This window comes from Egretta garzetta, unplaced genomic scaffold, assembly GCF_000687185.1.
Source record: "Egretta garzetta isolate BGI_Z169 unplaced genomic scaffold, ASM68718v1 scaffold474, whole genome shotgun sequence".
Classification (NCBI taxonomy): Eukaryota; Metazoa; Chordata; class Aves; order Pelecaniformes; family Ardeidae; genus Egretta; species Egretta garzetta.
In genome coordinates, this window is record NW_009259524.1 from 554,206 (window position 1) to 569,196 (window position 14,991).

The 14,991-nt window shown below is 39.5% G+C and overlaps 1 protein-coding gene across 3 annotated transcripts in view; it reads left to right on the forward strand.

The window, feature by feature from the left end:
• INO80D (INO80 complex subunit D) overlaps nt 1-14,991 on the forward strand; it is a 46,736-nt gene that overhangs the window by 17,991 nt on the left and 13,754 nt on the right. For all 3 annotated transcript variants that reach the window (XM_009637485.2, XM_035893020.1, XM_035893021.1), the window contains 6 exons: nt 2,146-2,254; nt 8,002-8,226; nt 10,240-10,349; nt 12,195-12,328; nt 13,802-14,019; nt 14,426-14,583. In XM_009637485.2, coding sequence (XP_009635780.1) covers nt 2,146-2,254; nt 8,002-8,226; nt 10,240-10,349; nt 12,195-12,328; nt 13,802-14,019; nt 14,426-14,583 — 954 coding nt within the window. The remainder of the gene's footprint in view (nt 1-2,145; nt 2,255-8,001; nt 8,227-10,239; nt 10,350-12,194; nt 12,329-13,801; nt 14,020-14,425; nt 14,584-14,991) is intronic.

Below are 14,991 nucleotides of genomic sequence, written 5' to 3' on the forward strand. Positions count from 1 at the left end.
AATTCCATTTATGATGTTTTACAAAAAAATAAATCTGGACGTTCTTCATATAACATCTTGTTTAATTGCAAATATCTGTAATTTTTGCTATTTCAATTAACCTTTTTTTAATTTCCTGTTAAGATCTGCCCTTTGGCACTCATGGGATAGCTTGACTATTTGTTCAGAAGATAATTAGCATCCCATAGCATGTCTCCAAATGACGTTGGTCTTCAGAAAACTGCTTTGATGGTTCTACATATAATATGCGTCTTTTGAGGAATGGCAAATCCAGAGGCATTTCTGAGTGTCACAGACCCCAATAGCTTAGAAAGTGACCTGTGTTTTGAAAGACTGTAGAAAGATCACTTTCTGTGTTTAATGTTTTATATTCTCAAGTGGTGAAGAGAATACATTTCCTAAAAAAGAGGCATAGTAAAAAAAATGACTAGACCTATAAATGTAGAGTTATGCAGATGCACAACTGTAGTGAGAGTAGAAAATATATTTGTTATTTATTCATAATATGTCTTAATATTAAAGACTAGTTACTCTAGTTCAGAGAATTTCAGGATTTCTTTTTTATGTTAGAGTAGCACTAGAGGTGACTGCGCAGAATCTTTAAAAACACGCAGCCAGTTTTATGTGTACCTACATCAGAGCCAGGTAATTGGATATTAATGTAATTGCAGTCTTCAGTGTGAGTACAGCTGAATCTGGATTAGATTTTATTCCTTCATTTCTGTAGTGCCCATCAGAAGCGAAGCAATGCAACCTCTGATTTTATTTTTAAATTTTAGGTAAATAATTTGTTACGTGGTATCAATTGTGGACATCTTTATCCAATGACTAAGTTGTTTTTTCATTCCTTTATGAAAGGGGTGAGAGTAAAAACCCATTAAAGTTGAAAGTATAATTCTGGCATTTTATCAAATGTCTTAAAATATCTTAATTTAGTTCAAATGCATATCTTAAAAATAGGAATGAAGAATAGAATTTTCAGGATGCTGAAGTTCCTGAAAAATAGGGTTTCTGATATTTCTGGTTTATCTTCAAGTGTTGCTTCTAAATGATGAAGGTACTTCTGATGATTGTATTCCAAGTATGTGTATGTGTCCCTAACCCTGAAAGCAGGTGACCAAGCACTGGATGCATTTCCCAAATTCGAAGCATCTGACTTCGGAATAATCTCAGATACAGTCATTTAGTTTATTTTTAGCAAAAATAAAGTGCTCCTTAACTCTATCCCAACTGCTGCTCCATTTTCAAGGAGCACACACAAGAAAGTGAAAAAGTAATAATGCTGGCTTGTAAATGCAGCTACGGGATTTTATCCCACCTGCTGCAAGGAATTGGCAAGAATTCCACTGGATGTGGGAGAGAGAAGGAAAAACTGGAAAAGATGAAGCTCCAGATAAAATGTTCCAGCTGAGAACTTGCTGGACTCTGTTTCTGGCTGTCCTGTTCAACGATTGTGTTTAGCTTGACTGAGGCTGGTGGTGCATAAAATAAGTTGATCCTACTGCATCATCATTAAGTGAAAGCGTGCCACTTAGTAAAAGTGCAGGAATATTTGCATCTCTCTCTTTAGCTCTCTTTTCATGCTAATGTATGCATTTGTCAGGAAATTACAGAGGCTGAGCAGAGGAGCATCCTTTGTAGCTGTGTATCTATCTATGTCCATGCTGCTCTGTCTTACGGTTTTCTTATTCTCCCTGTGTTTTGGCACAGAGCAGGGGTCAGAATATAAACAGAAATGAAAGTGGCCTATTTAGATCATACAGTGTTAAAAATTGCCAGGCAGTCAGTTCTTCATGGCAGGGACTTCTCTCTTACCTTGTCTCTGAAGATTCCATGTACTTGGTATGAAAGTATTTTTCTGTGGGTAAGAAAGCTGGTGATTTTTCTCCCACTGCTTATGGATAAAGAAGCCAATAAGGATTTTAAAAGGAAAGCTCAAATTTGACAAAAATCAGTGTGTGCTGTTTGCTCACTGTAATGGAGCTGTTACTTTTCCTGTGTAATTGAGAATATTATATAATTTAATAAAACATAATTATGTTTGTGACTATACTACACATTCATCTTTTGTGCCGTAGGTTGCTCAGAGACTTACATGAGGTGGATACACTTTTCATCCAGCTTTCATGTTTTCAATTCCCTTAGGGCTGGATTGGTCTGAAGACAGTGGAGAAGAGTTGGAGGATTCAGAGCAAACCTCCCCTTACCAGGTTGCGTGGTCTATCCGAGAAACCCTCGGCTATGAGAGACATGAGTGAGTATGATTCTTTAGTATTCATCCTGGCCTTGATGGAATAATTCATGTAAATGTGAGCTTCACTTCAAGTGGAGTCAATGGAACCTAAGCACTTGTTTGAGTGCTTTGCTGAAACAAAGGATTGTTTCAACTCATTTGTTTGTAAGAGCTATGAAACAGCTTGTCGCCTTCTATCCCACCTAACTTTGAGACCTTTGTGCAGTCTGCTATCAGAAAGATGCATCAGGAAAGAATTTAAGCTTATTTGCCTAAATTTAATTGAGTTTAGTGGGATCAACTCATGAACTTGTGTGCCTTGCCAAGTAGAGGTATTTCCTGAATTAGAACCAAATGAAGGGAGTTGCTATTGGTTTCTTGTCTTTCCCACTATTTGTAAATAACTCTGTTAGTAAACTTGCTACAATTTAATCATTAACCCCTTTGATAATTGTGCAGGTTGTTGTTTTAATGTGTTTTTTTAAAGGGCATGGCAGTTCTTTCCATAATTAAGTGTTGAATAAACCTCTGTCAAATCGTTGGGAGCATTGAGAGGAAGTGACGTGATTGAAGGGATAAGCAGAGCAGGTATTAGCCGCTGGTGCAGAAAGGCTTATGGTGTTCTCCATATACTGCTAAGTCATGAATCTGAATTTACAGCAGGATATGAAAATATGTGTATAATAATGTAAATTTTAAGGTGCAAAGTTAAAGCAAAGTATCCCAAGCATAGTACTGTAACAAAACTGAAGCATGTTGATAACAAAAGGAAATTGAGGTCTCAATAAAGTTTGACTGGAGTTTCTATGATGTGATTCTCTTTCACTATGCAACTGGACTTTTTGATACTAAACTCTCTCCCATTTATTTAATGTTTAAATATCACAGTTAGGGTAATGATGTTACTGAAACATTTTGTTGTTACATGGAAATTCTGAACCTTACCAGAACTTCTTACCATCTCTAAAGGTTGTTTACAAGGTGAACAACAAAGCTGTATCTCTGTCATCAGGACAGATACCAGGATACTAAATACTGAGAGCCTTTAGTGAATCAAAGTTTTATAGCAGTGTGTAGACTTTCCTTTTTTAAAAGAAAGGTTTTTTTCTCTTATGAATGACCATGAATTGGTTTTTAGGGCATCAGCAGTCAGAGAGAGAGTGAGCTTTCACAAACATTAGTTTTAACTTAAAAGGCAACTTTTAAATAAACTGTTTTGGGAAAACATGAAGAGACTTTTAAATCATACATAATATTTAAAGCAGATATATTTATTAAATAATTACACTCTTCTGTCTTTGACATTTGATCTGGTTCTTCCATAGACCCCTGGTTTTTTGTCAACTTATAAAGGTCATCTCTGTGTGTTTTGTCTTCTATTTGTCTTAACTTCCTTTGGATTCTTCCTACCCTTTTCATATACATAGAGAAAATAATACCTTGTCTTGACATTTTCTGTTCCATTGTAGCATTTTACACCCTTCAATTAAGCACTGTCTTAACTAAATCATGATGGATAAGTTTTTGTACAGTACTGACTGCTTTTGTATTTCTATCAGCCTGCCCAGTGTTAGTTCTTCAGCAACTTCCCTCATTTTCTTTATGGGTAAACAGTGATCCATTTACTTGATGTCAGCCTTCTAAAACTTTAATTCCTATTCTGTAAGCTTCTGTAGAGGTTTTTATTACGTGAAATGTTTCACGCTGACACTTTTGCAATGTGGTCTGTCTGCTGCTGAAGATGAATTAGTTCAAACTATTTCTTGGTTGATTTCATTTGTCAAAATGACTCTTGTCTTGTGAATCTGGCAGTGGAGACTGGTGGCTCCTAACTTAGTTAGATGGTGACTTGTTATGACTCTGAATTTTGGAGGCTAATTTTTCCAGAAAGCCAGTGGAGATTGTTTCCCAAAACCTTTTGATTCTGAAATCCCACACCTAAACCTATAGGAATTTACTTACTGTTTTTCATAGTAAAATTAAAGCTATTTTTTCTGTGTTCATTTGTGTCTGAGCTTGTGGTTCCTGTGTAGAAGGGATAACTCTCCACCAGCTAGCTGGATTCTGTCCTTTTCCATTTGTGACTCCATGGAAGACAGTGGGAGGGATGCTTCTCAGAACAGATTAGTAAAAGAAAGCAAACAGTTCATTTCTGCATTACCAGACAGCTTGTTCTCCATATTTCTGGTTGTGTAATTTTAGGGGGAATCCCCTAACTTTCTGTTGAACTTCTTGTGTGATACTCTAGCTGCTCCTAAACTCTCAAAAATTCAATGGATTAGTTTAAAATTAATGTCTTGACAGTAATACATTTTTTAGTTCACTTGCCTTCTGGCCTTTTAATCTGTAAAATTCTTATTGTTGCAGTCATCTGTGGAAACACAGGCCAAATGTTTGCTTTTATTATTCTGTCCTTTAATTTTGAAAAATCGGGTTCCTGTGGTCGCAGGATTCTGGGATGCAGCGCTTGGAGGCAGGCACAAATGTTTGAGTTCAAATAGCAGCCCAGGAGCTGGCACCAGGCGCAGTGCAGGGTGGCTGGCAGGGAAGGCGGTTGCTGGGGTGGGAGGAATTCCTCGCAGGACCAGCGGTGCGGAGGGAAAGCAGGGGCTGTTCCCTGCTGCAGATTAGTGAAGCTTCCCCCCAGCTGGTTCCATTACTCGGTGTTGTAGCTTCGAAAGTACTGGAAACAAAGGTGTTTTTCTCTTCCTACACTGAAATACAGATAAGGTGAGTGTTTCAAGTAGTGAGTTTGAAAAGGGAGTGTGGGGTTTGGAGTCCCTCCTCATACCAGCACACTCAAAGGAGCAAATATCTACCCTGTATTGTCAAAGTTGGATTTCATAACTCCCAATAGCTAGAAGAACTAAAAGGAAGAAGGGAAGGTTCTTCAAATCTCTCCTTACAGAGGGTTTTGAAGTACAGTCGCTGGTGCGTCTCAGAGTAGAGAGCATGTTCTCCTGGTTCCCTGATGGTGCCTGACTGCTCATGCTACCCTTTTGCTCTTCCGTTTTGCTGCTTTGTGCTGCCTTTGTTTTCTTCGTGAACACTCAGCAATAATTCCCCTGATGTTCACGCACGACAATATCAAAGAGAAGGGCTGTGAAGAAGCATTTTGGATTATCAAATGGTTTGCATGCACTTTCAGAAATCTTTTAAAAAATGAAATGCCACACGTTAAGTTGAACTTCAGAAGTTATCTATGCAAGCTTAAGAGAATAAAGTAAATAGAAGTTGGTAAACTTGTTTATGAAAACAATAGAAGCACCTTTCAGTTTCAGTACTTGCCTAGCAAAAAAAACCCAGCCATGTTATAGTGATTGTTTAGGTTTCTTTGAACATATAAATATGTTTTGGTTGATCTTACTGGCCTGGAAAGAAAATTCTGAATAGACTTTTAGAAACTGTTTGCCTCAAAATAAGCCCTTGTCCACTGCAGGCATGATTTCTTTATACTTCTTGTATGAATACGTCTTCATCTTCATATACTTTTAAAAAATGATCTCATAAACCGCAGTTCAAAATATTTTAACACAGGATGACTTTTTCCTGTCTATTTCAATGGGAAGGAAGTAAAAAGTCTCAATATAGAGACATTTGCATTTCCACCCAAAAGAAACATTCCTTTACCCTAAGGAATATTACTGTAACGTCTTAAAGTTAATTTATAACCATATTTAAAATTATATCAGCATGTCTGCAACTTTGTTTAAAAATCTTGTCTCAGAGCAGAAATGAAATACCTAAGACCTTAGATCTACCTATACCTAACTGATCGCATCTATGTATTCCTTTTTTCTATTAATACATTGGAAAAAGCAAAATCTATATTAAATAGCACACAATTAAATTTTTCTAAATAGGTTGTTTTTCCCAGTAGGCAGCCTTAGTGGAGATGAATGCAATCTCTTCAATTTAGCCTCTGCGTGAATGGAATAAGATTTTCCAGAAAGAAAAGTAGGTCTTCATCATACTGCCTTTCAGGGACAGCTGTTCTGCCTGCATTTCTGGATCTTACTTTATTTAGTAAATATCATGGCAGGTATTTCGCATCTCTTCTATCACCAGCTAGCTGTGGTCTGCTTTGCTGTGCGCAGGTTTGGATGTCCGTTCATTCAATCTCTCTGGCCAAGCTCTGCAGTCTGAAGCTTGGGAGCTTTTGATTTGCTTCATTTGTTTGGACTTGTTTTCTTCTCCCTGCCCTTCTTTTGTCTTACAGATAGGAAAGTTAGCAAAAATTTTCTCTGTTCTATAAGGAAAAACTTAAAGGAAAAACTGAACAAAGTCTGCTTTGCTTAGATTCTCTGCATGCTCTTTGTTGCTCCGTGAACAAAAAACTACATTCTGCCAACTAGTGGTTGTTGTGGAGGATTTCCGGGTAGCTTCATTGACCTTGTTGTTTTAACAAGTTCCAGTGATGATTTTATTACATTTCATGATTCTTACTTCATGTAACTGAATGTGTTGACATGGTTTGATGGTCTTGTTGATATGTGACTGGACATTCAGAAAGCCAAGTGTCCTGGTTTCGACTGGGATAGAGTTAATTGTCTTTTCCTCTAGTCACTGGCGTAGTGCTGTGTTTTGTATTTAGTTTGAGAATAATGTTGATAACACCCTGATGTTTTAGTTGTTGCTAAGTATAGTTTACGCTAGTCAAGGACTTTTCAGCTTCTCATGCCCTGGCACTGAGAAGCTGGGAGGGGGTGCAGCCAGGACAGCTGACCCAAACTGGCCAAAAGGGTATTCCATACCATATGATGTCATGCTCAGTATATAAGGTGGGGGGAGTTGGCTGTGGGGGGAACTGCTGCTTGGAAGCTGGCTGGGCATCAGTTGGCAGGTGGTGAGCAACTGCATTGTGCATAATTTATTTTGTATGTTTTATTATGATTATTTCCCTTCCTTTTCTGTCTTATTAAACTGTCTATCTCTACCCACAGATTTTAGGTTTTTTCTTTTTTTTTTTTTCCCAGTTCTCTCCCCCATCCCACTGGGGAGTGGGGGAGTGAGCGGATGGCTGCATGGTGTTTAGCTGCCTGCCTGGTTAAACCACAACACCAAGATAAACGGGAAAAGGCTTTCTTAAGCAAACAGGGAATTGGGTCAGTCTGTCATCTGGTCATTGTTTAGGCCTGGTCTGATTTTTCCCTCAGTACTTTTGGAATTAAATGTGAATTTCTTCTCCATGGTTGTACTGTAACTCAACTAAATTTGCAGCAAGGGGAAAGTAGTATCAACTGCTAGCTGTATGAGTGTGTATTTTCGTTTAGGAAGGAAAACACCACCTGGCAGAGTAAGAGGAATTGGAAAAGGTCAGCAGTTTTGGTACTTGTTAGAATATGACCATCTTCTCCAGCATGACCTTTGTTCAATAAATTTCCACTACATAGTTCCCCACCCTTGTCCTCTCTATTCATTGCGCTTTGATTTAAGAGTTTATCTCATTTGCTGAGACATTTACAGTAAATAAAGGTTAACAGTATAGATTTTTTTTTTAACAGCAGGCTCCAGACATTTAAATGTGTCAGACTTGATGGTAAATTGATGTAATCTCTAATAATGACATACTAAGAAGGGTAAGTACCTTTAGAATTCAAAAGGGATCCTGCTCTTACCATTTTTCAAGCACCCCTGCCTGATTTCAGCCTTTGGATGTTTGTGGGGGTAGAAGATGGATGCTGACTTAACAATTCTATTAAAATGACAAATTAGCTTCCTTGGAAAAAAAAATACTTAAAGCCCACTTGTTTTTATTTTCCCTCCAGGTCCGATGATGACAATGCAGATGACAGGAGTTCCAGGGTGACTAGACTTTGCACTTACTTTCAGCAGAAATACAAGCACCTCTGCCGCCTGGAGCGGGCAGAATCTCGTCAGAAGAAATGCCGGCATACACTCCGGAAAGCCTTGCTGCAGGCGGCCAGCAGAGAGCCGGAGCGTGCTGGGCAACTGATACAAGAACTCCGAAGAGCTACGTGTGCTCGTACCAGGTTAGACCTTCCCCTGTGACTGCAGCAACCTGGGGTCTGGGCAGGGTGGAGATGGGCAAGTATCCAGCAGCTGAAATGCTGAACTCTGAGACTGGTAGGCATGCACAAGGCAGAAAACCCATGACACTTAAATGCCTGTCAGCAGAATAAACATGGCATACAGTGTTTTCCATGAAGACAGGCATTCTCCAGCTTTGTCTTTTAAAATGTGGATTGTTTGTTCAGCAGTATCTAGGCATGATTTCTTAAATGTCACAAAAGAAGTTAGTGAGCTGGTAAAACTTATTCTTACTTTAATTAGTCTATGTATTTTGGCCACCTTCAGATATCTGGTACTTTACTAAGCCCAGTTCTTTAGAAGGTGTACAGTCTGCTCTGCAGTTCACTGCTTCAATTCAGATTTTGTTTTTCAGACAGCTTTTTATGAAAGGTCTGTACCTCCCTTAATTCTCTTCCCAGCAAATCAAACTTAAGCTCATGCTTTTTGTTAGATTTAACTCAATCTAACATTAAATGAAACTTGGCAACAAAATAAATATCTTCTAACAACTCTGAAGGTTACCTTCTGTGGGAATTCTTTCTAGATAATGTCAACATCCCTACAGCTCTTGTCATGCTGAGAGTTGGTTGATTCATATTTGTGCAGAAGCAGAGTAAGTCTGAACCCTGGCGTTATGTCTGGGGTACCAGCAGCATCCTTTTGCTGTTGTGGTTTTGCTTTACAGAATGTGTGTCTGGGGGCGGGGCAGGAGGGGCTAGCATGAGAGGCAGGCTGGACCAGGGTACTGAGAGTATATTCAGGTTATGGGATGCTTTTGCTCCTGGACAGTGGGCTGTGGTTCATGACAGTTGGAGGGTTTATTGTTGGGGAGGTGGAGTGTTGCTGAAGAGCTGCTCAGAGGTGTAATGCACAGGTACGTTACTAGTTTATGAAGTTGTGCAAATGTCTACAAACTTAACCTACAGCAAAACCTTGCCAGAACTGGCAAGCTCTTGCTGGTTTTTTTCCCATTATTTTTGCCTTTTATGCAAAAAAGATTACATTGTTTTGGGTAGACTGGCAAAGCCAGGTATGCCTGTCATCACTGCTCTGGTTAATTTAAGTAAACCACTAGTCTTTTCAGTTGCAAAATTTTTCACAGCAGTTAATATTGCTAACTAAAACTTTGCTCAGTCAAAGTGCAGTCGATGACAGCAATGGCTGAAGGAAAGCAGTCAGGCTACAGACAGCCTTTTGTCAACCTAGAAAACAACGTGTACAGAGGTGAAATTCAGCCCTGGAATCGCCAGCTTTATCTACATGAAGGTGACAAATGCCTTGAGAGCAGGCTAACACCGAGCGAGCTGTGTAATGCTTGCAGTACTCATCCACACTGCTGTCTGGTTGCCTGCTTGCAGCTCAGGCTCAAAGCATTGAGGCTGTGCTGAGGAAGCGCTCAGCTCCGAGCACCTGCTGGTGGTTTGGGCTGTGGCACGTTGATGAAGGAAAGCTTTTACCCATGTTGAGCACGCTCAGGCTCTGCCACTCCAGAGCTCAGTCTAAGTTTGTCTGAGCACATGCTTGCATGTAAGCTCTGGGGATGCTCGGCATGTTTTGACTTATGAACAGGCTTGGAAGTGCACTTGACTGCCCATGTAGACATACCCAGTACGTTGTATTCTAAAGATTGACCTCATTTTAAGGGTCACCTGTGTTGACACTCACTTACTGCTGTCCTTGGCTCTGTTGCAGGGTGTTGTAATATTTACAGCACACAGCACCTCTCGTTACAATTAAGGCCCCGTGAAATAAACAATAAACCTGTTACTGCAGTCACATCTTCACCTGTCATTGACATCTATACTGTATCCCTGTGTAGAGTCTGGTAGTAGTGTGCACCCATCTGGATCATGACACACATGTGTGTGTTATAATTTTTCATCCTTCTGTGCCACATTCAGTGCAATAGTTGTGCTAAGTAACCACCTGAGACTGGGTTTTTGTCTCTAAACATACTTATGCTTTTTTTTCAGCACAAGCCAAGCAAGGCAGAGAGATGCAGAACCAACAACCTGTAGTGGGACTTCGAAGGGAGAACAGTGCACTAACAAGGCCCTTCCATTCACCAGGCATTGTTTTCAGCGTATCCTCTTAACTCTGTTTGGGAGTTGCATTCAGGCATGAAAGCTTAGGTTTTTGCATTGACAAATATGTTTTCACAAAGAAATATCTATTTGTTGGCATCTTATCAACTACTTCTCTTTTAATTTGTCTGTATGATTTGGATGTGTAGAGAGTGAAGAGAAGTAGTTTGCCACTGGTATCTGTCATAGTCACATTGTTTTACTTTGTAAGCTGTATTTAGTAAGTGCAAAAAGTCTTTAGAAAAATTATCTTTCGTGGATGACTTGGTACAAACCACATGGCGTGCAGCCTCATGGCTTTCATACAGTTCTTGGTAACTTGGACTAACTACCTATGAAGGGTTTATGGGAACAAGTTTTTACACATAGTATAAAAAGATGGGTTACGCTGACTAGAAAGATGGAAGTCTTGATACTTTGCATTGTTTAAAGAAGCAGAATAGAAGGAGTCACAGAATCCAAATTCTAGATGAATTCTAGATGAGGAGGAATTTCCAGTGCTGGGGATTTAGAGCCAAGTCTGAAAAGGATGTTAAGAGTCAATGCATGAAGGTCACAGAAAGGAGGGAGCACATTAGATGTGAAGTTTGATTTTTAAGTCTATAAACAGGCAGACTTCTGACCTGGAATACTTAAGAATTCTGCAGACTTTGTCTTTTTTTGTTTTTAGCTGCAGAATTGTTGGCACTTTTATTGGGAGTTACTCCTTTTGTTTGAGCTTTTGGGTTTGGTATTTTAAGTAACTGGTGCTGATCTGATCCAGTTGCTATCAGACTGCACCACCTTTTCAGCCTTTTTGGTTTGCACATGTCTTGTTTTTCTTGCAGGCCCCTTAAAAGTAGTCTGCAGAGCAGACTTTAGGAGAGAGCATCATGGTGTGCAGCTGTGTTTGGGATTTGCCTTATGATTCTGATTTTTTAATTTTTTTAAAGTTTAAGTGGTCTGCTTCTTGGTGTGTGTAGAGCAGAGAAGTCAAGGCTGGTGATTTTGCATTTGTGCCCATTTTTTCCCTCTGCACTTTCTTCTCAATGGAAACAGTCTCTCCTAAAATGAGTAGGCTCTTGTTCTGACCCATCCATCCAAGTCTGGACTGTTCTGCAGGTTTTCCATTTTCTTTGTCCTTTCTTTTGTGTTTTAACATTTTCTGAACATACATAAGTGATGTTGAGGCCTGAAAACCGTTCAAGATGGAAGGAGTGCTTCTAATGTTGTTTGAAAAAACATGATGAAATATCTGTTTGATTTGCACTAAGTCTGGAAACATTTTCACTCCTGCAGGGGATTTTTCTGAAGGAAATCTCAGCAAGCTTACATTTGGATTTACTTGACCTTTCTGTCTGATTGCACATCTTTTTTTCAGAGGAGCAGGAAGGATCTTGAAACTTCTTTGTCTGTGCTCTGAAGAGAAATGCCAAGAATGTACCTTAAAAGATTGAATTAAGAAATACTCTTTCTTTAATGTTTCAGTATGGATTGTCATTAGTCTGTAAGGAAATAGTCCTGTTGACTGCGCTGTTCCAACTGCTACTATTGATCTATTGATTAAGACTCCAGGAAAAGGCGTCTTTTTGCTAAGAACTCATTAGTGAAATGGCTGCTTCCATAAAACTATTTCAATATATAATAAAATCATTAGAGATTCTGCATGAATGCAGTTTTTCACTTTAAAAGTTGGGTTTGAGCTTTACCTAGCTTTGAACTTGAGTAACAAAGTTAAGGTACTCAATAAAAATAGCATCTATGGACAGGTAGAGTTGAAGGCTCTGATCTTCATCAGATCGATAAATCAAAGGGCGTTCCTCCATCATTGCCTCGTGTGTTATTCCTGATGCAGAAATGCACAGATATCTTATTGAACCGTTCTCAGCAGCTCTTCTCAAGTTGCACAGCCAAGTTTGCGGATGGTCAACAGTGCTCTGTGCCAGTTTTTGACATTACACATCAGACACCTCTGTGTGAAGAACATGCCAAAAAAATGGTAAGTACAAAGCCCAAACTGTAATTATTTGTGTATTGGGATGATCAGGACTTTTAGCCCCCATCTTTCTGTGAACTCTTGCTTGACAGCTAGCAAGTTTATGAACTTAAGAGCTCGTTTCCTTTTATTTTTCTTAAGATGGTAAAACATGCCAAACATTCCCAATTAATATAAAGTATGTTGTGAAAATCTTTTACATACTTTTGAAGATATAATAAAGTGTGCGGGAGAATATCTTTCACTGGAGGAAATTTGATTCCTTTCTTGAATTAAGAAATAGAAAATCATTGTGAGAGATACTGTGGTCATTTTATTTGGGTTCACTCCTGGCCCTTGGATCTGAATATAGTATGAGTGTGGTATTGTAAGAACACTGCATTTCAGACAGTCTTAGTACATGGGGCCCAAAATATTTTCTAGAGGAAGTGTAGACAGCAATTACAAGCATACAAATAATGGGTTTGCTGCTTTATTTACCTTTTGGTGACTATTAGAATTTATCTTTAACGTCCTTCAGGGATCTGTGGATCCCAGAGGAAAAGCAGTGGCCTTCTACAAGTTGAGAGAACCCAGAAATTAAGGTTATGTCCTCTGCTTTCCTTTTATGCTTCCCATCTTCCAGAACAAAACTTTTAGGATAATTCACAAACCCACTTCTGTCTTGCCCCTCCTTCAGGGCATTAGGCATAGAACTGCCTTGTTTGTTTGTCTGTTTGTTCTGTTGTTGGGTTGTTGTGGGGTTTTTGTTATTGTTTTTGTCCAGCCTCTCCAATACTTGTGAATTACGGAGATTTCTGGATTAAAAAGTGAGGGTCTGTGCTATACAGATTTGTATGGGGTTTTCTCCCTCTCCCAGGCAGTATGCAGCATGTCTCTCACGGTTTACTTCTGTAGCACATACAATCCTCTGCCATTCCCAGTGTGATGGCAGCTGAAAACTGATGATGGTTTGGTTAATTTTTTTAATTGGTCAATGATTGCTGTTCAAAAGCAATGAGGCCTTAGTTATTTACCCCTATCCTTACCCTAGCCCTACAGTATTAATTCTGTTTCCTCAGTGCTGTCCCGCTTTTATGGCACTGAGTACCTGAGGATGGGTGCTTCAGCTTCATCTTCAGCTGCTTCATGCTGTCTCCGTTATTGCTACCTCACAACAATGTTCTGCCTTTAATACTTACAGGAATGCTGCCAAAGGTTACAGTTTTGCACTGATTTAATTAGGGTTTGCTATGATGATTTTTAAAGTGACACTGCATGATCTATTCAGCATACCTCATAATTTGGTCTATGTGATTTTTGCTATTGAGATCAATGAGGAAGGAGACAGCTTAATTTTTGTAACCTTGCCTGGCTGTAGGTTAGCAGTCTCTCTTGCATTACATATGAATATCTGTGGAATGACCAGGGGAAAAAAGCAGGGAAAATAATACTTGTTCATCATGTGCTCACATTGCTATTGTTTTATTGCCAAAGGACAATTTCTTGAGAGGGGACAGCTCCCGTAAAGTTCAGCACCAGCAGCAGAGGAAACCCAGGAAAAAAACGAAGCCACCTGCACTTACCAAAAAACACAAGAAGAAGAGAAGGCGAGGCCCACGTCGGCCCCAGAAACCCATTCCTCCTGCAGTGCCCCAAGGGAACCTCACCATGCCTGCCAGTGTCTCACTGCCAGTAGAGATGCCCCACATACGGTCAGTGGTAGCCTTGCCCCAGTTTTTCCACTGCTAGCTTGAATGTTGTCAATGAGCACTATAGAAAGGTGTGATGTTGCTGTGCTGCTCAGCATCTGGAGCAGGGCTAGAAATCGCATCTCCATGTGACTGTTGAAAAAAAACCTTAGAGTGGGTCATTTTGGATTTGAGCAATTATTGAGTTTGATGGATAAACTGTCTTGCTTCTGATGCCCATCTTATATATTTAATCAATAGGGTAAGTGTAAGCTTCCTAAAGAAACTTTCTAAAATAATTTTTTCCCTAGATGATGGGTGTGGGGGGAAAGGTGTGGGGAAACACCCATTATGGATGGATATGCATTCATAGTTGTTGTTTGGAGGAATCAGAGTTGCACACTGTGGACTAACTGTACTTTCTGTCCAGGAGCCCCTCCACACCAGAGCTGAGTGCCGATGAGCTGCCTGATGATATCGCCAATGAAATCACAGACATTCCACATGACTTGGAATTGAATCAGGAGGACTTCTCTGATGTCCTGCCGCGGCTGCCCGATGACTTGCAAGATTTTGATTTCTTTGAAGGTACCATTTTATTTTATTTTATGCTAACGTGAATACAGTCAGTGAACTGAAGAAGTGAGTGTTTCTAAAATGCATTTTGATGGGTTGCTTGCTTTCCTACAGAGGCAATAACTTCTTGACAAGGAAGTGTGCATTTGCTCTGTTGTTTGTGAGCTCTGAAGTAAAGCAGACTTTAAGATGACTGGTGTGTGTAGTTCTCTGCTTGCTCTTATAATTACTGCTCTGAAAATCCTAATTGATTTAATATTTTAATAATTCATTTTACATTTTTACTGCCTGTCAGTGTTGCAGTTTAATCAAGAGTATTCTCAGTAATGGCATCTTTCTGCCATTGAGTGGGGCCAGAATCACAGTCAATGTTGGCCTTTGATAAGAGGAGAAGAGAGTGAGGATAAAAATCTTTAAATA